The sequence below is a fragment of the Schistocerca americana genome, chromosome X (assembly GCF_021461395.2).
Source record: "Schistocerca americana isolate TAMUIC-IGC-003095 chromosome X, iqSchAmer2.1, whole genome shotgun sequence".
NCBI classification, from domain to species: Eukaryota; Metazoa; Arthropoda; class Insecta; order Orthoptera; family Acrididae; genus Schistocerca; species Schistocerca americana.
The window spans coordinates 682,519,739-682,546,382 of NC_060130.1; the positions used below are offsets into that span (position 1 = coordinate 682,519,739).

General features: G+C 38.4%; 1 protein-coding gene across 1 annotated transcript in view; it reads right to left on the minus strand.

The window, feature by feature from the left end:
- Window positions 1–26,644, minus strand: part of LOC124555372 (probable C-mannosyltransferase DPY19L1) — a 222,190-nt gene that overhangs the window by 114,175 nt on the left and 81,371 nt on the right. Inside the window, exon 6 of the mRNA XM_047129261.1 lies at window positions 1,787–1,942. Within this exon, the coding sequence (XP_046985217.1) occupies window positions 1,787–1,942 (156 nt within the window). The remainder of the gene's footprint in view (window positions 1–1,786; window positions 1,943–26,644) is intronic.

The window sequence follows — 26,644 nt, forward strand, 5'->3', positions numbered from 1 at the left end:
CTGCACTGTCCTAACAGATACATTTTTCATATGTCCCAAATTGATTCATGCACTTATTTCATGCAGTGTCTCTTGTCAGTTAGTACTACCAAGTCTACACAAATGTCATTACTCTTGGTCATTATGTGAAGGCCTTCAACTACTGCGTTGTCCGTGGCAAGAGGTAATGCCTGAAATTTGGTATTCTTGGCACATTTTTGTACAAGGGAGAGGGGTAGGAAATAAAAATTTTAAGCCTTAAAAAAAAAGAGAGAGCAAAATAAAAAAAGCCTTCATTCATGTATGCATTTCTTATGCTCTTGACAAGTTCCACATCATAATGGTTACCATGAGACTGTTCAATGGAACACGTAACTAACTAACTAACTAACTTAGTCAGCCGAACTTGCTGCAACTGGTGGAGACCCCAGCAGCACTGACCAAGCAACATGCTGTAATAGTAGTGAAATCTATTCCATATTAGCTTTTTCAGTTACCTCAGTCTGTCTCTAATAGTTCTTTTCCTGCAGTTTGATCGGTTGTTAAAAAAGGTTAAGGAATTCTTTCAACATAGAAAATGTAGGCACCCAACATATATTGCCACCAATGTTATATTTGCTGCATTGGCACTTTATTGGCTGAACACAATCTCAGTAAAAGTATAAAACTCAAAACCATCTTACTGAGTGTCACAGACCTAGTGGAAACACACAACAGCTAGCTAGACAGTCAACACCAAGCAGACACTATGTCAAAAAAGAAGTCTGAACAAAAACAATGTCCATAAACAATGTATGAATCAGCAGTAATTACAGACAGGTGATGATGAATGTAGAGGAACATGTGGCTTGAACAGCACCTGGGTTAACAAAGCAATGGTGCCCATATGTAGGCAGTGGTTGGCTTTTTGACATTCCGATTGTTCTGTGTATTGGGTATTATGATCCTGCAGGTGATTTACTGCTTGTTGATTAGTGTGTCCAATAGCACCGCTCTTCTGAGCAAAGTACTGAAATTTCTTCCATTTCAAGATCATTGGACACACTAGATACAACAGGAGCTGCTTGACATGTCTGAACTAACCACTCATTACAGTGTGGTTACCACCAATGATTTAGTGAGAGAGACATCTCAATGGATGAATGATAAAAATCTGTGTTTAATATCAAGAGAAGATTCTGCATTTGTATCACTGGTTGTCACTTGCAAGTGCAGTGTCACCCAGGAGAGTGGCAAATACAGAACAGTATCAGACAAAACAAACTACAGCCACAGCTTCTGAGGATCAGACAGTTCTTATGATCATTCAAAGAGTTCTGGACACTATGGGATGCAACCACACCATTATACAGTCCCTTCTGTTGTCATTCTTACAACGTCAGAGGGATATGCTCTTTCAGTAGGACAATGCTCACACTCAATTATCTTATTACATAATATACTCTTCATGTTTTCCAACTCCTCTGGACAGCACAATCACCAGATCTGTCCATGAGCATGTCTGGGACATGAAGGCACAGCATCTACACCAGTCTGTATTATCAACAACATCCCTTGATCAACTGCATCAACCGGAGGAAAATATGTGGTATGCCACCTACAGAGATGACATCCAACACCTCTATTATCATTTGTATGTGTGGCTGCATGACTGCATTGTAGCTGGAGGAGATGCTCCTTGACAGTTTGTCACACTTGCACGACACTGTGATTATGATTGCATAAATGTCCACCCTGTATACCATGAAATAAACTTTAGATACATTCCAACACTTCTACATTTACCACAAATGTGTATTTTACATACCTGCACAGCTGGTGATGGTTTCTCTGCTGCACGCTTGCCACTTATGTTTTTCCATTGGAACAAACTAAGCGCTCTTGTAACTGCTAACATCTGTGCAAGACAAAATGGATATGAAAAGCTCTCCCGCAGTGGTGGCGTCCATTGCACTCGTGTTGCCTAGAAAAGGACAATTTGTAAGTGCCTCTGTGGTACAAATAACCACATCAAAATAAACAAACCCAGTATCGCAAACATAGGAGGAGGAGGAGGAGGAGGAGGAGGAAGAAGAAGAAAGAAAGGAAAGAACTGCAAGTGTGAAGCCCGGTACCTACACTAATCATCTGCAACTTATTATAGAAAACAGCCACAAATGTATTCCATCAAATGGCTTCTTTAACACATGTTAACAGTTCCATGACCATTAGCACAACAAAACACAGACTAATTTCTGTTAAGCACAACAGGATCTTGTACATGAGAGACAAATTCACCTGTACAAATTGCAGGTCCTATTGAAGTACATTATACGTGCATTAAGAACTGTGCAAGGGAATGTGCCTTAATTAATCACTCGATTGTATGAAGCAAAGAGAAAATAAAACAAAGACATAAAAGTGCACTGAGGTGACAAAAATCATGGGATGGCAATGTGCACATATACAAATGTCAGTAGTATTGTGTACATAAGGAATAAAAGGACAGTGCATTGGCAGAATTGTCATTTGTACTCAGGTGAGTCATGTGAAAAGGTTTTACATGTGATTATGGCTGCACCATGCAAATTAATAGACGCTGAATGATGAGTATTAGCTGCATGGAACATTCCATTTTGGAAATCCTTAAGTAATCCAATGTTCCAAGATCCAAAGTATGAAGAGTGCATTACTTCTCACCACGAACAATGCAGAGATTGATGGCCTATACTTAATGACCGAGAGCAGCAACGTTTGTGTTGAGTTGTCAGTGCTAATAGGCAAGCAACACTGCATGAAATAACCACGGAAATCAATGTTGGACGTATGACGAATTTATCCATCAGGACAGTGTGGCAAAATTTGGCATTAATGGGCTATGGCAGCTGACGACTGATATGAGTGTCTTTGCTAACAGCACGACATTGTCTGCAGCACCACTCCTGGGTAAGTGACCATATCAGCTGCATCCTGACCCAGGTGAGACCAGTCCTGGTTTCGGCTGGTAAGAGCTGGTGGTAGGGCTCAAGAGTGGCTCACACTGCATGAAGCCATGGACCCAAGTCGTCAACAAAGCACTGTGCAAGCTGGTGGTGGCTCCATAATGGTGTGGGCTGTCATGCAATGGACTGGGTCCTCTGGTCCAAGGGAACCAATCACTGACTGGAAATTGTTATGTTCAGCTACCTGGAGCCCATTTGCATGGACTTCATATTCCCAAAGATGTCACCTGGCCACAGCTGTTCACAATTGGTTTGAAGATCATACTGGACAATTCAAATGAATGCTTTGGCCACCCATATCTCCCGACATGAATCTCATTGAACATTTATAGGACATAACCAAGAGATCAGTTCATGCAGGAAATCCTGTACCAGCAATAATTTCACAATTATGGAGGGCTATAGAGGAAAAATGGCTCAATATTTCTGCAGGGGACTTCCAACGACTTACTGAGTCCATGCCATGGTCAGTTGCTGCACTATGCTGGGCAAAATGAGGTTCAAGACGATATTAGAGGGTATCCTATGACTTTTGTCAGCTCAGAGTACACAACAGGCTTTCGGTGACTACTTCAGAGTGTTGCAAATGGGCATCTTTATGGGACTTTTTGCTACACAATGCTGTTTGACACTGTCATCTATTGTGCATAGTAAATATAGTCTGATTACTTTTTCCATTAATTGTAGTTTTGAGATTTTTTCTAATGTAAAACCACAAGATAAAGTTTATGGAAGTGTCACTACTACACAGGAAAACTGTAGATTAAGACTTTATTGAGTGAAACCACAAAAAGTTCACATTAATTATAACAAAATGCCATATATACAAGGATGAAAGAGAACACAAAGTTACACACAAAAGATCATTGATCAACAACTTCACTCATAACTTCAGAACAGATGATAAAAAATACATTTATTTGCAATAGAAGCCTTAGAGGGGCACAGAATGTCTGAAACATGACAGTATTAACCTTCACAGTCTGTTTCTGTCATTCATATGCATAAAACTGATCACTTATTTACAAATACACTTCAGTATTACGATGAGCCATAGGATAAAGAGATGTCACTATATTAATTTATTTTTCAGATTAAGGTATTTGCAACACAAAATTATCAGAAGACGCATAGAAAAGAACTTTTTCCAAAATCTTAATACCATTTGTTTAGTACTAGTTCTTTATATTTCCTACAATGCATGTTACACATGTGAGGGAGATACTAGTAATTTTAGTGAAAGTTGAGTAAATGATCAATTTAAAAGCTATATTTTTTGGTGTACAAACCAATTTACAAGAGACATTTACTGGCACTTGTCACACCAATTAACACGCTTGGGAGAGGGAGAAAGTGGTGGAGAGAGGGGAGAGATGGGTGATTACAATTTTGATGATGATGGTGATGAGTATTATTAATAATAGTAGTAGTAGTAGTAGTAGGAGGAGGAGGAGGAGGAGGAGGAGGAGGGGGAGGGGGAGGGGGAGGGAAAAGGGGATGGAGCAGGTGAGGAGGAGAGAGGAGGAGAAGGAGGTGTTACAAATTTAGTGTTCGCAGTGAAGTTGTTAGAAATGCAGCAACAGTTCAATAGGAGAAGGAGGGAAGAATTGGGTGTTGGATTGCTTTAAAATGACTTAAAAATTAAGGCCAGTGTCTGGAGTGCAGACATGATGGTCCAGCAGTTCCCACCCAAAGTTATTACACAGGTCTCTCATTACTTTAGCAGAGTGAAGACAAGTACTAATATGAAACAAAATGGCCCCAACTTCAATGGATGACTGTTTCTAAGTTCTTCCATCTGATAGTATAGCGTGTCACAGTCAGGTGCTAAACTGAAGGACTCTCCTACTGCATCAACTAAACCAGGCCTGTTCAGGAGGTGGCTAGGCTAGCACAAGCACTCGTGCTCTTTGCCACCCAAGCAGTGAGCACTCACAATAAAAATGTAGCTGTCAGGCATCATTATGTAGTGTAGGAGAATTGCAAACTGTATGCTGCCTTCAGAGGAATGACAATATGTTAAGTTTGCAGTAGTTTTAAATTCAAGTGTTTCCACTTAATGGCACAGTGCTTAAAGTGGAGAGTAGCTCTTTTAAAATAAATGCAGAACAGCATTATGGCCAGGTTAGGAACTTCAAAGCGAAGATTAGACACACCAGTATCAATTTATAACACCTCAACATTGGACGTCTAGCTACAGTTAGAACTTATAGTTATCTTCGTCAATACAAAGAAATGTATGTTTCATTTCATTGTCATTTCTCATCAATGCGATAGTTTTAGGAAATAAATTTGTCATTAAAGGCATTAGTTACCCACCATGAAGTAATTCATCTCCATAGAACCGTTAGTGGCTGCAGAATAGACTCATTGACAAAAGTTTCTTGGGTGAACTGCCTCGTTCTGATTCCTCCTCCCCTCCCCTATTCTTTCCCTTCCATTACTGGCCATGAGCTGGCCTGTTGCTCACTGCCTTGGTGTGAGCGCAAGCCAGCTAGCATGAACAGCTCAGTGAACAGGTGTGAACTAAACTGTAGCTGGACATGATGTTGCAATGATCTGAAAACAAATGTCCAGTTTTCTTAACACACTAAAGGTATCAAACCAACCATCTGCTCTGCCATTGTGTTATCTATTACAGTTCCATTTCCCTTTCTCAATTCACCAAATATAATGACGACAGGCAGTAAAGAGCATAAATCTGTTTATGCGATGTACCCATATAATGCCATGCTCTTTGTTACCATTGTCCTCCAGAGAAATAACACATACAAGTGGCCTCTTACTGAAAAATCACACAACATAATCACCCTACACTTTGTACTTATTTCATTTTCCATTTAACTACTCCTTTGATATTACACACTAATAAATTAAATACAAATGAATTCAAAGCAAATAGTGAAAGACATTATAGGGCAGCTAAGGGAACACACACAGCAGACAAAAAAATTAATCACCTTCCTCTTAACACTGTATGAGGTACGAGGTTCATTCAAATGAAACCTGATTGGTGCATCTACCTTTACTTATGCATAAGGTGGCACCACGTAACTGTGGGTATTGTGGTGCCATCTATTGGTAGACTGAGGCATGCACACCATTTGATGTTGCGTAGCACCAGTGTGGTTTCACGCCGAAGAGAAGGTGGTCACACAAGTTATTGTCCACTACCAAACATGCAGGTGAGTAAGCAGGAACAACGAGGAGTGATTCAATTTTTGGCAGCGGAGGGAGTTGGAGGCCATGAAGTGTATCAACGGATGAAGGCTGTGTATGGTGAGTACAGTCAGAGTAGTTCAAGTGTTGTGGAATGGCACAAATGATTCCTTGAGGGGCGCAAATCACTGGAAGATGATGCTCGTCCTGGACGGGCTCATTGTGTCATCACACCAGAAATGGTTGCAGAAGTGAATGCTTTGGTCTTGGACAACCGCAGAATCACCGTGGACAAGATCCATTGGTTTCTGGTATTAGCGTGGGCACTGCACACACCACAATGCATCAACACATGAACTTTCGAAAAATCTGTGCACAGTAGGTTCCTCACCAACTGACCACTGAACAGTGCAACACCCGAATGGTGCTGTCTTTGAGTCATCTGCAACGTTATCATGAGGAGGAATACAGCTTTGTGGACAGTGATTCACAACAGACTACAAAGTGTATGACTGGGCCCAGGCCTGGATCTGACAACAGCCTACTAGCTTCTTCAAGGATGGAATCGACCAGCTAGTGTAGCAATGGGATAAATGTGCTAACAGCTTTGGCAACTATTTTGGAGTATGTGTAGTGTATATAACTACATTTTTGAGTTACTAAAATTATTACCATTACTTTACAGTAGTGGTTTCATTTGAATTCCCCTTATATAACATACTGTATACATAAGATTGGTTCTGGATGGAGGAGACATCAGTGTCAGCCATTCCTATAAAAATAACCCACACTTGACTTCATAGGCTTTCTTGGCATAATAATTCTTGGCAGTCTCCTCATGTTTGCTTCCAGATCCTAAAATCAACAAGATGTGATATTTTGGCAATCTGTCTGTCCATTATCTCAGTAGAATGCTCTGCTGCAACTGAGTCGTCCTGAAAACTGATGCCTACATTGCAAATTGTCATACTACACAGACCTCCATTCTGTACACTGTGCATGCACTGCCTACCACCGGTCTTGGGAGCAGCAGCTGTGGTGGGTAGTGCATGTGCCATGTACGATACAGAGTCCTATATAGATCAATGATTTGCAGCCTTGACATCAGTTTTTAGCAGGATGCAGCAGCATTCTCCCTGAGATAGCAGACAAATATATAACCTAAATATTGAGTCACGTCAATTTTAGGATATGGCAGTAAATCCCTGACTCACACAGATGGTTTGGTAAATTTCATAGATGGTTCCAGATATATTAAACAAGATTGAACCCACGAATTTCAAGGCCCACTTAAGACATAAGTAGACATATAACAGGGACAATAACATTCTGGATGTTTGTCATGTCCACCTTTTGCATCCACATTAAAATTTTTCATTACAGTAAACATATTCCTGCAACACACGTCCCACCACACACAATTTTGTGATAGACAAAATGGAGGTCATTTGTCAAGCCTTACAACAAAATGCAAGCACTGGACAGCAGAGGCAAAATTGAAATATTTAACCTGATAATTATACAACATACTAAACTAAAGCTGAATGAGCCAGCCACTATGCAACACACTAAAACTGTCAGTCTAAAATAACACAAAAAAAACATGTAGAAAGATACATACAGCAACACTCTTAGCATGATAATGATCATTATCACCATCATCATAATCTAAATGCGTAAGTCCTAATTTAAATTTACTGCCAAGTTCTTATCAGAATATAAAACATACTAAATTAAAATGAGGCATAAAAAACACTTACGTGCCATAGGCAGCACAGATAGATCCTCTTAGCTGAGTAAAATATCATGGGTCAGAAAGACAATGACCCATACATAAATGTATTACTACCCCTCCTCGCTTTTACATCTGCACCTGAACACATACTCCGCAAGTCACTGTACGGTGTGTGTTGAAGGGTACCCCTTTACCACAGCTAGCTGTTTCCTTTCCTGTTCCTCTCAAAGATAGAGCAAGGGGAAACCGACTGTTTGTATGCCTCTGTATGAACCCTAATTTCTCGTATCTTATCTTTGTGGTCCCCACGCAAAATTTATGTTGGTATCAGTAAGATTGTTCTGCAGTCAGCTTCAAATGCCAGTTCTCTGAACTTTCTCAGAAGTGTTCTTCAAAATAACATCATCTTTCCTCCAAGGATTCCAACTTGAGCTCTCAAAGCATATCCGTAGCACTTGCATGCTGACCAAATCTACTGCTAACAAATCTAGCAGCTCAACTCTGAATTACTTCGATGTCTTCTTTCAATCTGACCTGGTGGGGATCCCAAACACTCAAGCAATACTCAAGAATAGGTGGCAGTAATGTCCTATGTGTGGTCTCCTTTATAGATGAATCACACTTTCCTAAAATTCTCCATATAAACCAAAGTCAACCATTCACCTTCCCTACCACAATCCTCACATGCTTGTTCCATTTCATATCGCTTCGCAGCGTTACATCCAGATATTTAAACAATGTGACTGTGTCAAGCAGGACACTACTAATGCTGTATCTGAACATTACGGGTTTGTTCTTCCATCTCATCAGCATTAACTTACATTTTTCTACATTAAGAGCCTGCTGCCATTCATCATACCAACTAGAAATTTTGTCTGTGTCATCTTGTATCAATCTACATTCACTTATCTTTGACACCTTCCTGTACACCACAGCACCATCAGCGAACAATTGCAGATTCGTGTCCACCCTGTCTGCCAGAACATTGATATATACACTCCTGTCTCTAATGAACACCCACTGTTGAGGAGATACTGGGTTTTATTACTTAAGAAGTCTTCGAGCCAGTCACATATCTGATAACCTATTCCATATGCACATACATTTGTTAACAGTCTGCAGTGGGGTAATGAGTCTAATGCTTTTCAGAAATCTATAGAAGTATGTACTCTGCCTGTTGCCCTTCATCCATAGTTCGCAGTATACCATACGAGAAAAAAGGACACTGGGTTTTGCATGAGCAATGCTTTCTAAAGCTGTGCTGATTTGTGGACATGAGCTTTTTGGTCTTAGGAAATTTATTGTATTCAAAATCGGAATATGCTCTAGAATTCTGCAGTAAACTGATGTTAAGGAGATTGGTCTGTAATTTTGCAGGTTCGTTCTTTTATCTTCTTACATATGGGAGGCACCTGGGTTTTTCCCTGTTGCTTTGCACTTTGCACTGGTTGAGAGTTTTGCAATAAATGCAGACTACGTAAGGAGCCAATGCTGTAGAGTATTCTTTGTAAAACCAAATTGGGTTTCCATCTGGACCTAGTGATCTATTTGATTTCAACTTGTTCAGCTGTATCTTACACCAGGGATGCTTGTTACTATGTCTTCCACATGGGAGTCTGTGTGATGGTCAAACAATGGTATGTTTGTATGATTTTCTTGCATGAACCATTTCTTAAATGTGGAATTTAAAACTTCAGACTTCCTTTAGCTATCTTCTACTGTCAAATCACACTGGTCAACGAGTGACTGGATGGAAGCCTTAGACACACTTACAGATTTTACATAGGACCACAATTTTTCCGGGTTCTCCACCAGATCTTTAGCCAAGGTATGACGGTGGTAGCTGTTGCATGCTTTGCACATAGATCTTTTCACAGACACACAGTTCTCTACTAATCTTTGTCTGCCATCATTTGCAGATTCTCTTTTGAACTGAGAGTGCGACAGCCTTTTCTTCCTCATCATTTTCCAGACTTTGTTATTAAATTACAGCCTTAATCCACTTACTGGGCACATACTTGTCCAGAGCATGATTTACAATCTGTTTAAACTCTGCCCATAATTCCTCTATGGCCATCATCCTGGAACTAAATGATTGCAGTTCTTTGTCTAAGTGAGATGCTAACAATCACTTATCTGCTCTTTCTAGGAGAAAGAATCTTGACTTATTTATTAACTTCGTAACCTTAGTCGCTATGATGATATCATGATCACTTATCTGGTCAGGAAGAGAAATACAGTTTCAAGACAGTAGGTTTTACTGACTACTGCTTCTACTTCCAGTTACTTTGCTATACACTGCAACACGACCTCAAGTCTCAAAAGACTTATGAAGTAGACAGCACATTTTTGTAAAGCATTTTCCAGACAAGATTTCCAGGCTACTACAGCAGTTTCTTCATTTCCCTGCATTCTGACATGCATTGGTGCTCAACAGAATCATCCTTTTTACTCCATAGTTTTAGCAGGAAAAAGTGTACCCTTTTATCATCTGTTAGATTTTCTATGCTGGGTATATCTGTTGACTTGCTTGAAGGGCATTGAAGGAAACAGAGCATATGAGAAATTTCTCTCTGAATCTTATGTTGTCTGCTCCAGTCTTTTCTGAACAGCATGCAGCCCTGCAGCTGTGAACTGTATTACATTTGTCAGGCAAATCATGGAAACATGGACACAATAAATTAATGAGCATCAAGGCAGCTTAGAGCCATCTGGGTATACTGTATTAAAATTGTAGTGTTTGTCTAAAATACTGCAAATTAATGTTTTAAAAGCTATCGTGGGAGTACTTTCTTTTTCTGTAGTTGTCAAATCTGAAACAACTCTGGCCCTCCCAATGCATCAAGGTGGTGATCAGGCCAAACATTAACATAAAACATTGATATTTGCCACACTTATTACTAAAAGAATAATAGGCTCAAATGGTGTGGCCACAGTAAAATAGCACGAGACAGACTTCCAAGAAGAGCACTAGAATGGAAAGAATCTGAACGAAGACCAATTGGAAGACTACAGACAATATGGAGAGATCAGGTGAAAAATGATGTAAACCAAACAATGGGAGGAGATGCTAAATAACAGACTGTGGGAGAAAAGAGATGCTTGGAAGAGGCTCTGTGAATGACCTGCATAAGCAGAAACATTTCAGGAAGAAGAAGAAGAAGAAGAAGAAGAAGAAGAAGAAGTAGTTTACTAAATGAAAACTCTTAGTGAGTAGCCTAAAGGGCCCTGTTCCTCACAGGCAGTAATGAAAATATTGTCCCATTGGTGGTTGAGGAATGTATGGTGTGTATGAGGCTGAGACAATGAATACATTGTGTGCTCTTATCACAGAATGGAAAGATGTCATCTGATGGAAAATGATGGCTCCCTGGCTTCAGCAGATGCTGGGCATAGATCTGGTACTGCCATTGTGGCTACCCTATTTCCCTATTGCAAAGAGTGTCTTTAACCTGTACACCAAGCAACTATAATGAAGCCAGAATGGTTCACTCACATTTAAAAGCAACTTTATCATATGTCTGGCTTGGAATGCAGCAGTGTGCAGATTTTAGATCTGGATGACACTATCAACAATACAAGCTGCAGTTCTCAGAGGGATTTCTTCACCTATCACATATAAGATAGTGAATTTAGAGAAAAATGCTGCCATCCTTTCTTTTTAAAATATGTACGACCAAGTGATATTTTCTAGAAGTCAACAACCAAACCACTGTCATTAACCTGATCATGTTTAATTGAAAAACAAAAAAGTGACAATGTAGGTTTACTGAATAGTCATTCAGAGACACAAAATGCACCTTTTTAGATAAAGTCAACTGTTTTGCAAATATTTTATTACATTAGTCAACTTGTTTATTTATTTTTATTTTGGTAGCTCTCTGTGTCTACGGCACATGGTCATAAAACATATCCTAACTAATAAAGAACTGTTTTTAAAAAAATTGAATTTATAAGTGGATCTATTGCAAAGAGTAAAATACAGGTCATTAATAAGAGAACCTCACTTAATACATATTTTTCACACCTACACACTAAAAAAATAGAAATATTAAGATTTAACACCCCACTGACGACTAGGTCATAAACAGGGATTGGAGAAGGAAATTAGCCATGTCCTTTTAGTTGTCATCATACCTAAATCTGGATGGCTGGTCAAAGGTCTGAACTATTGTCCTCCCAAATAGAAGTCTATTGCCCTACTACTGTGTGACCTCAATTGGTGGCATGCACGTTGAGTTACTTCTGCATGCGATGAGCAAAACAATAAATAACAATCCAAATTCCTTGCATATTGCAGTGCTTGTGTTGTTCATAAGTATGACGCAATGTTTCTTCGGGCATGCATGCATGTCCAAAACAACAGGCTCTGTGATGACTACAGCTGTTATAAAATAAATGAAATGCATTCACAGTTGCAAATATGGACAACCATCAGCTGTACAATGGATTTTGCACTGGACTGGGACTTGAACCTGGATTTCCCACTTATTGGAAGCAGTCGCCTTATCATTACGCTATCCGAGCACGACTCTACGCCAGACCCAACTTTCAAATGTCGTCAACCATGGGTCTACAACCTGCGCTCGTACATTCATTATGTACATTTCTGTACATGGGAGCGATTTTAATTGAAAGTTGTTTGTCCAGTATTGGTGCATAAATATGATATTGCAGCACCTGTGTTGTTCAAAAGTACGCTACAATGTTCCTTTGAACATGCATGCATGCATACACGGGGCATGAATGCATGAATGTCCGAAGGAACACTGGATTCTACTTCTGAACAACACAGGCACTGTGATATTGTATTTATCCGCTGACACTGGGCAAATGACTTTAAAGTAAAATGTCTTCCCTGTACAGGAATATACATAATGAATGAACAAGTGCAGGTTGTAGGCTCATTGCTGTCAACATATGAAAGTTTGAGTCTGGCCATGAGTCATGCTCGGACAGCCTAAAGGTAAGGCAAGCATTCGTGATGAGCATGAAATTCAGGTTCGAGGCCCAGTCTGGTACAAATATTCATTGTCTTCACTCTTTTATACAGCCGATGGTCATCCACATTCACAACTGCAAATACATTTCATGTATACCAAATTTCTTGTTTTCCAAATTAATTAGTCAATTAGTTATTGTTATGTTCCATGGATCATTGGTACAATAAATCATAATGAGGTGGAACGAGTTATTTTATATTCACAACACAAATTAGTTTGTAAATGTGGCTACATACTACCCATTTACAAGCTTTTCCCCTCCTTCCTTTCCTTTTTAAAAATATACACATATGAGTTAGTAATTCCTGCCAATATTTTCCTCATTGAATAATTACCGAAAGGAAGTAGTTGCCAAGGAGAAACTTTTTCAGTTTGTTTACAAACCTTACTTTGCTATCAGTCAGATATTTTATATCATTGGGTAAGTAATCAAACTTTTTGTTGCAGCATTGTGCATTCACAGTTGCAAATATGGACAACCATCAGCTGTATAATGGATTTTGCACTGGACTGGGACTTGAACCTGGATTTCCCACTTATTGCGCTTATTGTGCTAAAGACAACCTCAATGTGGAGTAATGAATGCCATTATTTTTCTTCTGGTATTGTAATTATGTACATCATGATATCTTTTGTACTGCAGTGAATTATTTACAACAAACTTCAGGTGGAAATAAATATACTGTGGAGGAATAGTCAGAATGTCCAATTCCTTAAACAGATGTCTACAAAATGATCATGGATGAGCACTACATATTATTCTTACAGCATGTTTTTGCACAATGAAGACTTTCTTTCTTAAAGATGAGTTCCCCAGTACCTTATTGCACATGACATTATTGAATGAAAATATGTCAAATTACTTGTCTCTCCCCAAGACCTGCAATGATTCTAAGCATAAATGTGGCTGAACTAAGTTGTAGATGTGCAGATCTGAATATATTGTCTTTTTAAAATTGAGGGTGAGAACATTCACAGAAACGAAGTCAATGATAGCTTTAAGAACACTGTTTAACATTTTTTCTGTTGCAGTGTGTGTGCTTGGATTGATTAAAATATGTCATCTGCAATAAGAACTAATTCTGCTTGTGCAAGATCATTTATACATATGAGAATCAAGAGTGAACCTTAAGGAACTCCATATGTGATTTCTCTCCAGTTAGAAGAATTTCCACAGTTTACATTGGTTGAATTATAAAGTACAACATTATGCACTCTTTTGGTAAGATAAGAAATTATCCTTTGGCTGGCCGTACCATGAACCCCATAAAAACTCAGTTTATCTATGAGAATATTGTGATTCACACAGTCAAAGGCCTTAGATAGGTCACATAAAATACCAGCTCATGCTATTCTTTTATTTAATGCTCGGTGAGTGAACTTGTGAATGGCATTCTCGGAGCAACTCTTCTGAAATCCAAACTGTGACCTACTGAAGATATTGTTGCTCAGATGAGGCAATAGCCTAGACTACATCACCTTCTCAAAAATCTTGGCTAATGTTGCCGGTAGTGAAACAGGTTGGTAATTACCGATATCTCTCTTATCATCTTTCTTATAGAGGGGTGTAACAATGGCATATTTCAATCTCTTTGGACAAACACTTTGAACTGGTGACACATTACATATTACAGATAAGACAGGGCTTCTTATATAAGAACAGTTCTTTAGTACTCTGTTGGAAACACCATGAAATCCTGATGAGCTTTTATTTTTGAGAGAAAATATAATTTTCTTGTAGATTGTATTTCATTGGTCTTGTTGTCTACAAAAGCAGATTATGCATAAGACATTTGACTAGCCAATTTATAACTATAGATGTGAGAGTGATTTCTATGCATACTCATTTAAGATTACATTAACAAACTTCATACATTAAATATTTATATAGTATAATAAATAAATAGCCCCATACTCTAGATATGAGCATAGGGGAGCAGATGCAGGAATCCAGTGACGCTGCTCATGGCTAGGTCTTAGTGGAGGTGGCTTCCATTGCCTCCCTCTGACCTGTTATAAAGTGTCAAGTGTGTATCTGCGTAATGGGGACAACTGTGATGAATTTTAGTACATCATAGTGTTGGATTTGTGTTCTTACGGATGAAAGAAAGGGAGAGGGTGAAATGTCGTACTGGCACATAGCCTACTCCTGGCAAATGGCATCAAGTGGACCGCCAAGCTTGACGTCCTCATCCAATGGACAGACCACCATCAACAGCGTCACATACCCTTATTTTATTGGACACTGTGAGACGTTTGGAATTTAATCCACAACAGTGGTGCAAATACTGGTGATCAGGTACCGCCTCTCCTCCCCTTGCCAGCCAAATACTGGCAGTAAAAATTTCATCCATCACCAGGATTCGAATCAGGCTACCTCTGAGTCTAGCACTATCACACAAGTATGCATTAGCGAGCTCACCTACAGAGGCAGGTATTTCTATAGTACACTTCATAAATTTAAATATTCTTAAATTGAGTAAAAACAGTGATGATGTAAATGTTACTTTAAAGATTTTCCAAATGTTTGACCTCAATAATTGCTTTTATGTTTTCATGGAGTTTGTTATAAAATTTAACTTCCATTTGTAAAGTACTGTTTTTGGCACAGGGATGTGTCAATTTGGTTATTATTTTGTGGTTATGAATATCACATGACCCCTTATTTAAGACAAGAATGAAAGCAGGCATTATATGTATTTACTACTGTTTTCTCACTTCAGCAGGATTTTAGCAAGCAAAGTAGGCAGCATGTCTTTCTCAGTTTTGTGTTAAGGCATGTTTATTCCATTTTACATTGCTTTGCAGCATTAGTCTTAAGAATTTAGTTCCTGTACCATTACTGACTGTTTCATCACTGACACAGACACCCTTGTCTGGAACACTGTGAAATTTTAGTGAGGGGTTTTTTAATTACAAGCTGAGTATTGTGTGTCCATTTGCTAAGTTTTGTGACAGTGTTTACTGATTGCTGTAATTCTCTCTTACTTCCCCCTTTTAATGCAATCATGATGTCATTTGCAGATATTATCATTTTATGAGCATCCACAATTAAGTTTAGATCATTATGTCCAGAAGAAACAGAATGGGTCCTATTACTGGTCCTTAGGGTACACTGTGTTTATGTATTTACTTTGCAGTCTGACAAGTGTAGAGAAACAGTTTTAGATTGACATTTGTGTGCATAATGCACACTCCTTGCTTATGATTGCTCAGGAAGGAATTGATCCAATTGTTGGTCAGACCTGGAATACCCTATTTTTAAAGCTCTGACAGCAGAATCTTATAATCCACTATGCCAAAAGATTTCAGTAGGTAAACAAATACTTCTATTAATTTGTGTTTCTTGCCCGTCAGGCTTACTATGCAATTGGTGCATTCATAAATGGCAGTTATTGTTGAGCTTTTATTTCTGAATCTTGTGTTGTTCATTACCTAGGTTGCTTTATTTACTAATTTCATAAGTTTGTCATACTCAACTTTTTCTAATATCTTAGAAACACATGAGGAAATTCTGATGGGTCTGTAGTTATTTACATGATCTCTTTCCTTTTGTATGTGTTGGAATAACCTTAAATGTTTTCCATAGATCAGAGAAAGTGCCTGCTTGAAGTGAGCAATCACATAAGTGGGTAAGTATTTCAATTAGAAGATGGTATAGCAGCCGAGATGATAAAGTGGGGAGGCAACAAAGCAATAGACAACATGACCAACATAATTCACCAGATCTGGAGAACAAAGAAGTTGCCAGAAGGATGGAAGAATGCAATTGTAGTACCAGTACATAAGAAAGGGGACACGAGAGATGCAAACAACTACACAGGAATATCACTACTAGAGGTCGGATACAAGGTGCTGTCAAAACTATTGCTCAAGAGAGTAGAACATGTAGAAAATACAGTTGGCGACTACCAAGCAGGATTCAGGAAGGGAAGAGGTTGTATAGAACAGTTATTTATCCTGAAGTAACTGATAGAACATAGGGCCTTAAAAAACAAAAAGACAGTAATAACCTTCGTGGACTTCACAAAGGCATATGACTCCATCGACATACAGACTCTTGTTAGGATCCTGAAGAACTGAGGATTTGATGGAACTACACAAGAACTCATAAAAGAAATTCTGACAGACACAAAAGCAAGGGTGAGATTCAGAGGAGCACTGTCAGAAGAATTTGAGATCAAGACTGGTGTTAAACAGGGAGATCGGTTGTTTCCATTGTTGTTCAATATAGCACTGGACGAAGTGATCAGGCAGTGGAGAGCAATAAATGAGGAAATGGGAATACCAAAGACCCATGTGGGGGACAAAAAGGACAACAGGGCTCAAGTGGACTGCCTGGCCTTTGCAGATGAGATAGCAATAGCAAGTGAGACGGAAGAAGACGCAAAGACACAACTCGACAACTTAAGTAAGGTAGCCAGAAAGGTGGGACTGAGGATCGCCTATAATAAGACAAAGGCATTAAATACCACTGCAGACTGGGAAACACCGGCAGGCACTGTGAAAATGGTGGACAAATTTAAATACCTGGGAGAATTTATAACAGGAAGGAACAGGAGCAAGGAGGGAATAACAGAGAGGATAAAGAAGATGAGGTCATCCTTCTGCATGACGTTGGTTGGTTGGTTGGTTTGGGGAAGGAGACCAGACAGCGTGGTCATCGGTCTCATCGGATTAGGGAAGGATGGGGAAGGAAGTCGGCTGTGCCCTTTCAGAGGAACCATCCCGGCATTTGCCTGGAGTGATTTAGGGAAATCACGGAAAACCTAAATCAGGATGGCCGGACGCGGGATTGAACCGTCGTCCTTCCGAATGCGAGTCCAGTGTCTAACCACTGCATGACGAGAGAGATATGCAATAAAAAGAATATATCCACGGAGGCAAAGATAAGCCACTACAAGGCAACAGTGAGGAATGCAGTATTATATGCTTCCGAGATGATGACACTAGGAAGAAATGGGGCAGAACAACTAGAGAAGGAAGAGAGAAAAATACTGATAAAAATGCTAGGTCCCAAAAGAGGTGGAGAGGGGTGGATGCGAAGACCTAGGGAAGAATTGTACTGGAACATGAGAACAATATCTGCAGAAAGCAAGGAGGGAATAACAGAGAGGATAAAGAAGATGAGGTCATCCTTCTGCATGACGATGGTTGGTTGGTTGGTTTGGGGAAGGAGACCAGACAGCGTGGTCATCGGTCTCATCGGATTAGGGAAGGATGGGGAAGGAAGTCGGCTGTGCCCTTTCAGAGGAACCATCCCGGCATTTGCCTGGAGTGATTTAGGGAAATCACGGAAAACCTAAATCAGGATGGCCGGACGCGGGATTGAACCGTCGTCCTTCCGAATGCGAGTCCAGTGTCTAACCACTGCATGACGAGAGAGATATGCAATAAAAAGAATATATCCACGGAGGCAAAGATAAGCCACTACAAGGCAACAGTGAGGAATGCAGTATTATATGCTTCCGAGATGATGACACTAGGAAGAAATGGGGCAGAACAACTAGAGAAGGAAGAGAGAAAAATACTGATAAAAATGCTAGGTCCCAAAAGAGGTGGAGAGAGGTGGATGGGAAGACCTAGGGAAGAATTGTACTGGAACATGAGAACAATATCCGCAGAAATCAGACTGAAAAGGGCAAAGTTTGCTAGACATGTAGTTAGGATGAGTATGGACAGAATGACGAAGAGAGTATGGGGAAACAACAGGGACGACAACGGGGAAGACAGGAACCAAGTGGGTTGTTGAACTTCGGAAGGACTGGTTGAAATTGGGGATCTAGGTCGAAGGAAAGAAAAATTGGAGGAACAAATATACACTGACCAATACGACGGAGATCAATGACAGAGAAGAATACAGGAAAAGATTAATGTGTCACCAGTGGAGCCGACAGGAGAAACAGAAACTGAAGATCTCGGAAGAAGAGCGGGAGAGAAGAAGAGATATAATGAAGAGGTTCTGGGAGAAGAAGAGGAAAATGCAGTCCATGAAGGGGCTACCCGTGGTCCTACAGAGGCCGTAATGCAAGAAGAAGAATTAGATTTCATGGACTTTTCTTTAAACAACAGATGAGGCAAGAAACTCTAACAATGGGCACAAAAATAACCAGGAAACGATGTTTTCATTGTTGCACGTGTTTCATGGAACAGCTGTTCAATGTAATATTCATCATTCCATGTTCATGAACCAGCAATTTAACTTGGTATCATATTGACCTCAGAGGTACTCAGTGCCAAAACTATGAATAAATATTAATGTACTGTACACTGACAGAAAAAAATCACAACACCAAAAAATAATTAATGTAGAGTACTGAAATTTTGTGAATACATTTGTCTAGATAACATATTTAAGTGATTTACATTTCAAGATCCCAGGTTAATGTAAGTGCGAGATAAGCCATCGCAAATGTGAAATGCTCATACATTAATAATTTGTGTAACCACCAGCCTGTTGAATGCAAGCATGCAAATGTGCATTCATTGTGTTGTACAGGTGCCAGATGTCAGTTTGTGGGATGGAGTTCCATGCCTGTTGTACTTGGTTGGTCAGTACAGGGATGGTTAATACTGGAGTTAGTTGTCAGATGATGTCCCATATGTGCTCGATTGGAGACAGATCTGGTGATGGAGCAGGCCAACCAATTTCTTTAAGAAAAGTTCAAAATTTACAGATGGTGATTGGTAAATTGTAGCAACAACCAGATGGAACTTAATCATTTAGCAGCTACAATTTCATAGTCCTTTTCGACATTCATTACAGCTAAGTCAGACAGGGTAGTAAAATATAGGTTTTGCTTTATACAAATTGTTACCCCACCCTACTTGATGTTACTTCTGCAATAGTAAGAATATAAAATTAATTTTTTCTGTTGAATTAATTTAGGGTTTAGCCTGTGATGAGAAATGCATCATATTCAGATATCCTTTCGTTCGCCTGTTAATAGTACATTAATTTCATTGATATTATTATGCAGGAATTGTACATTATGCTACTACTGTACAGCCAGTAACAAATGCTCTCTCTGATCAAGAAGCACAGCTAGTTAGGATAAATAAGATAGTGCCTTACAGAATTGAAACTCCATAGTGGAAATCAGTTACAACAATTAATGACTTCTGAACAAGTATTTTACGAATAGTTTACAACAGATGGCCTGGGATGAAATTTGTAATGAACCACATTCTGAACTAAAATTTAATCTATCTCATGATAAAGACTCTTAGCATTATTTGAAAATAGCTTTTTGTATATGATAATCAGAAATCACATTAAACAGTCAGGTAAAAAAGCATGGATCACTATAAGGATTAAAGTATCTTGTGAAAGGAAAAGGAAAATGTACCTATTGGCAAGAAAAAGAAGAGAAGCTACAGTAGTTGCACACTACCACGACAACTCAAAATTACTAGAAAAAGTATCAGAAAATCAAGGATCATGCACATTATGTCAGAAAACAGTAATTTCAACAACAGGCTTAATGCTGTAAGGAATGTAGTGAAATGAGAGACAGGAATATTAGCCACAGAACAGGACATCATCACTATTGAATTTAGTGGAAGCACTATAAATGATGAGTAACAGGTAGCAAAGATATTTAATAATCATGTCTTAAATAATAATGGGACAAACAGTTCAAGAGAAAAATCAAAGCAGTATGTTGAAAAAGCAATTCGTATAAACAATCAATAATATTAACACATCACCAACTTATCTCTCTGAAGTTAAGAGTGTGATGCTTTGAATATTAGTAAGCTGTGCGATAACCTGCACACAATGCATGGAGTGCATTTTAACCGCGAAGGGAAATGTTTGTGTTTGATTGTGTCAACAAAATAATAAAAGACAAATTTTCAAAGATTAAAACTATAAGTTTCCTACTGTCAGAGTGAGGAAAGTAAAATGAACAAGAAAGAAAAGAGATAGAGCAATGCTACTGTCAAGCGAAATATAAACTGAAGGTATGTGATGCTGTAAATATGACACCTAACTACCAAGTTGTGAATAAACCTCATCTAAAAATTTATTGCCATATGTAGGATCCCTGGTTAATAAGGTCAGTGAAATTAACATACTATTAACAGGTGAACTAAATGATATCTTTATGCTTACCTGAGTACTGGCATACCCCCCCCCCCCCCCCCCAAAGTGAATTCAACATACAAAAAAATAATTTGTTTATATTATACTCTTACTATTGCAGAAATAACAGCAGGCATGGTGGGGTAGTAATTGACATAACAGAAAATATGATTTTACTGCCCTACCTGATATAACTGAAACAAATGTCGAAAACAGCTATGAAATTGTAGTTGTAAATATTATTAAGTACAACCTGGTTATTCCTACAGTTTACTGATCACCATCTGGAAATTCTGAACTTTTCTTACATAAATTGGAGTCATTGCTAAGCAGAGTAAATAAAATGGATTGTGATTTGACAGTATGTGGTAACTTCAACATTCATTTCCTCATAAATAGTAGAAACACAGAGAGTTTTGAATCTTGTTACATTCTACAAATTAAGGGTTGAAAGAAAAGCTGCTGTCCAAGTAGCGGTCCCTTCTCATTCCCTCATCATTCTCCAAAATTTCTGAGAAGCTAATGTATTCTAGAATACTGGTAGTATCTCTTAGCAACAATAGTATCCTTTGCAAACCACAGTTTGGGTTTCAGAAGGGTTTCTCTACTGCGAATGCCTTTTACATGTTCACTCACCAGATTTTACAAACATTAAATAATAAAATAGTGCTGGTTGATATTTTCTGTGAGCTCTCTAAGACACTTGACTGTTTGAATCACAGTATTCTCCTAGATAAATTGAAGTTTTATGGGACTGATGGTATAGCCAACCAAAGGATAATGTCATATCTAACCAAAGAATGCAGAAAGTTGTACTTAGTAATTGAAGCAATGCAGTCCAGCGTCATAGTTCTCACTGGGGAGAAATAACTTATAGGGTTCCCCAAGGCTCAATCTTAGGTGCACTACTGTTCCTCATTTATGTAAACGATCTTCCATTTCATATATAACAAGCAGAATTGCTTCTTTTTGCAGATGACACTAGCGTCATAATCAAACTAAGCATACATACAGAAAAAGAAGAAATGATACATAAAGTTCTTAAAAGTATCACTGACTGGTTTTCAGTGAATGGTCTCACCCCAATTTTAAAGACACAACATATTCAGTTCTGCACATCTAGAGGTACTACACCAATGATAAGTGTAACACATGGTGAGGAAATAATAAATAGGGTGGAAACTTCAAAATTCTTAGGGGTCCATACTGATGAGAATTTAAATTGGAAAAAGCACTCTTTGGAACTACTAAAACAAATTCATTCACCCACATTTCCACTTAGCATTATTGCAAATCTTAGGGAGAGATAAATCAGTAAGTTAACATATTTGGCATATTTTCATTCAATAACAACACATGGAATACTGTTCTGTGGTAACTCATCTTTAAGAAAGAAAGTCTTCATTGTGCGAAAACATGCTGTAATAATAATATGTGGTGCTCACTCATGATCATCTCATACGCATCTGTTTAAGGTATTTTCTGACTACTACTTCACATTATATTTATTCCCTCTTGTAATTTCTTGTAAATAATCTAACAATTCAAAAGGAACAATGAGGTTCAATATTTACAATACCAGAATGAAAAATGGCACTCATTACTCCACGTTAAGGTTGTCTTTAGCACAAAAAGAGATGCACAAAGCTACAACAAAAATTTCTGATCACTTACCCAGTGATATAAAATGTCTGACAGACAGCAAAGTAAAATTTGATAACAAACTCAGAAATTTCTCCTTGACAACTCTTTCTATTCTGCAGAAGTAATGTGTAAACGGTGGTGGGTAGGAATTACTAATTGCGATGTGAATGTAAAATGATTTGTTCTACAATCTATCATGCAAAGTGATCCATGGAATATGTAACTAACTAACTTGTGAAACAGCTCTAGATCTGTTTCTAGCGAAGAAGAGTTTACACAGCACTTCACTAAAAAATTTCAGAGCAGGCTTTACTGACCATTATCAATTAGGGTTGGAAAGTTAATTAGTGAGATCAAATTGTAGGACCCAGGTTACTTTTCCTATCCAAATCCTTTAGGAAGTCTGCACTAAAATCAGTACAGACTAGTAACTGCTTGCTGCTGTCTGCGATAGCTTAGTAAGAATACCAGATTTCTTACAAACAGTTCAAAATTTCCCAGTGGGGATCCATATCCATTACAATTAATAGTAAACTATTTTTCAGTATTAATTCACAAGAAAATACTTCTATATGCCGATTGCTACAAAAGGTACTTGTCTCAATGTTTTTGAACTTGTGTTTTGTCTTAATATATGTAATACCTCCCCCTTCTCCCATATTAGTTCTACATGAGTAATATGCTAGTGTGTAATCTTTTATTTTTAACTTCTTTGACCCTGTGGTTATGTGGTGCTCAGAAAGGCACAGAAGGTCTATCTTTTCAAAGCTCTCAAAATTTTCTAAACAGATGAGAAGATTTTCTGCCTTACTACTCAGTCCTCTAATATTCTGCTGAAATTAGCTAACCTTACTTTTCTGCGCATCCTTAAGCATTTTGTCCAGGTCTTCTGTTACTTTAACTTCTTTAATAATAGGGTGCCTGAATCCTGATTCTAATCTAAAAAAGTTACCTCTCTGATACCAGCAGCCACAGGGGTCTTGGCTTATGTGATGGTGGTCTCCTGTACATTTTCTGCAAGAGGTTCAGCCAACCAGTCTTTCCTTCTGCTATTAAGGTGTAGGCTGTGTCTAGCATATTCTCATCTTGCAATTGTAGCAACAGGCACTAACTACACTCATACAAGATTTCATTTCAGTCAGCACCAGCATGCTTACCTCAGTATTCACACAACTCACAGCAGTGTTAACCCAGGGCTGGTCATGGTGCTGTAGAATGTTCACAAACCTCCCATTGTGTAGTTAATGCTCCAATTTGCTCCAGGTCACCCCTAAGACTATAAGTTCTGTATTTAGCCAGACTGTTCCCAGCTCTGCCTACTATGATTGCCTGATCATCTTTTCCAAAATCTTTACACAAATTTCCTATGTCCTCTGTCATCTTGCTAAGGCTAGCACATGGCCTCACAATACTTGTGATCTGGTATTCTGTTCCTAATTTGTACTGTACCATAGAGTCTACACCCCTGCCATGGCTTCTACCTAGCAGCAAGACTCTTCTTGTTTACATTCTCTCTTTTGATACTGACATACACTTCGTTTCTTTGCTAGACGTCTGCTGCACCCTACTGCTGGACAAGCAGCATTAAATTTTCCTTTCATATAATAAATACAGAACAATGCGCAGTTTTTTATATTCACAGATTTTTTTTTGAGGAAATTACACACCTTGGTTGAAATATGCAAATGATAACATGTTAGATGAATTAATATTTGAAATTTATAAAACTATTTTATTTTTAACTTCATCTGAAGATGAAATGAGATTATATTCATAAGCCCTCAAAAATGATATTTGTTTTACAAACAAGTGCATCATAAAATTGGAAACATACACACGTTTCTGTTGAAAATCAATCTCTCTCTCTCTCTCTCTCTCTCTCTCTCTCTCTCTGTCACACACGCACACGCGTGTGCGCACACACACACACACACACACACACACACACACAACTGCTAGATGCAACTTCCGTATGGTAGCTGGGGAATAATAGAATATTGAAAAACCATTCTTGAATAGGGATTATAGAGTGCATTCTTTATCTGAATGTTACAGTATTTATTACTGCTAAAAGAAGTTTGCACTTAATAAGCTACCTTGAGAGACACTATTATCTTGTTCATGACATTCTGATAGCTAAGATTTCCTTATGGGTCCTACACACTTTAGCAATATTCTAGGATGTGTATGTAAGCAAACTCCTTTCTGGACTGATTGCATTTTCCTAGTATATCAGTGAACCCAAGTCTGCTACCTCATCTACAACAGAGCCTGTTTAATCATTCTATTTCATATTCCTACACATTGTTGCATGCAGGTATTTGTATCAGCCGACTGATTCCAGTTGTGACTTATTCATATTGCAGGCACAGGATGTTACATTTTGTGTTTAGTGAAGTGCAAAATTTTACATTTCTGAAGATTTAAATCAAACCTTCAAATTATGCTTCACTTTGAAATCCTATCATGATCTGACTTAATATTTGTATACCTTTCTTCAGACAGGACTTCATTAAAGGTAACTGCATCATCTGCAGAAGTCTGAGACTACTATTAACATTGTCTATCAAGTTATTAATACGCATCATGAACAGCATGGGTCACAATGCACTTCTCCCAAACATGTATGAAGTTACTTCTACGTCAGACAATTGAGAAGTGAGAGGAAATCCCAAAGTTGCTAGAGCAGTGTAGGGAGCTGGTCAATCCCAACGATCCTTTGTCTGCTACACTTATTACAACAGTATCAGATTCCCAAAAAGAGCAGTCCATCAGTCTTTCAGAGACCATGCCACATTCTACACCAGGAACACAGTCAACCTTTTTTTCATCTACCACCCACTTTTGTTTCTCTGTTAGAAGTAAAATTTTCTACCATCCTCTTATTTCACAGTAACAACTACCATAAGAGCAGCCAAGCCAATGGCAAATCACCAGTGGCAGTAGACAGGAAAAAAAAGAAAAAATACTGAGGAGAGGGAAGGGGAGTGGGGTGGGAAAGACCCCTTGGTATGTAATTTTTTGTTTGTTTCATATTTGTTTCTTAGAGGATAGTATGTCAGTTGATATGGGGAACGAATACCTCAAAATAAATAAATAAATTAATTAATTAAAAATGCCGTTATATAACTTATTTTTTGTTTGTTTGTTTGTTTGTAGGTACACATCTGCAGTCCTGGTACACACTGAAATGCCACAGTACCGTAAAATGCCACTACAGCAGTCAAAATAAAGTTTCACAGCTTACTGATAAAGTTGGGAAATTTACTTTCAGCTACACCAGCAGCATGATATGGTACTGTGGTGAGGGGTGACATTCCATACCAAAAAGAAACTTGAGCTAGCTAGTTTGGTTTGAGTGCAGTCACTTGTGCTGAACTGACTCGTTACAGGGGGTTGGACACACAGAGCCGGAGTGATGCAGCAGTAGCAGGCCCATGTGCTATTGTCAATTCACAATGTACATGATGTCAAAAGTGCCAACATAGTTTGCACAAAGACAATCTTTGTTGGAAACATGTGCACTCATGGATTGTAAAGCACTGAACTTACAGCACAACATGATAAATCACATTATAGAGCTCAATGGCACAGTTCTTTTGATGTATAGATTGACTCTCAAAATGATGTATTTAATTATTTAATCAGAAAGAATTTTAATGACTTTTACATAAACTGTAATAACATTTAGACTTATTATGCAACAGAAAAGATCAACTTAGAAAATGAAAGCACTCACTGAGACAAATCAAATGAGGTTCTCAAATGTTTCTTGATGTACTTAATTAGCCAATGAGAGGCATATTATTCAAATGATTAATTAAAGTCTGCATAATTGTTTACACAAGACAGATACATGAGAAGCACTGAAGCACATGTTGGAAAACATAAGCACACATTATGAACAACATTAACATTGTAAGCTTTCAGGGTTTAAGTGCCAACTTTCATTAATTAATTAGGTTTCTTTCCAAATTTGTCCATAATTTAAAATTCATTGCAGCTACACAAATTTGGAAGGAAGGAAGATTAGGTTAACGTCCCATTGACATCACGG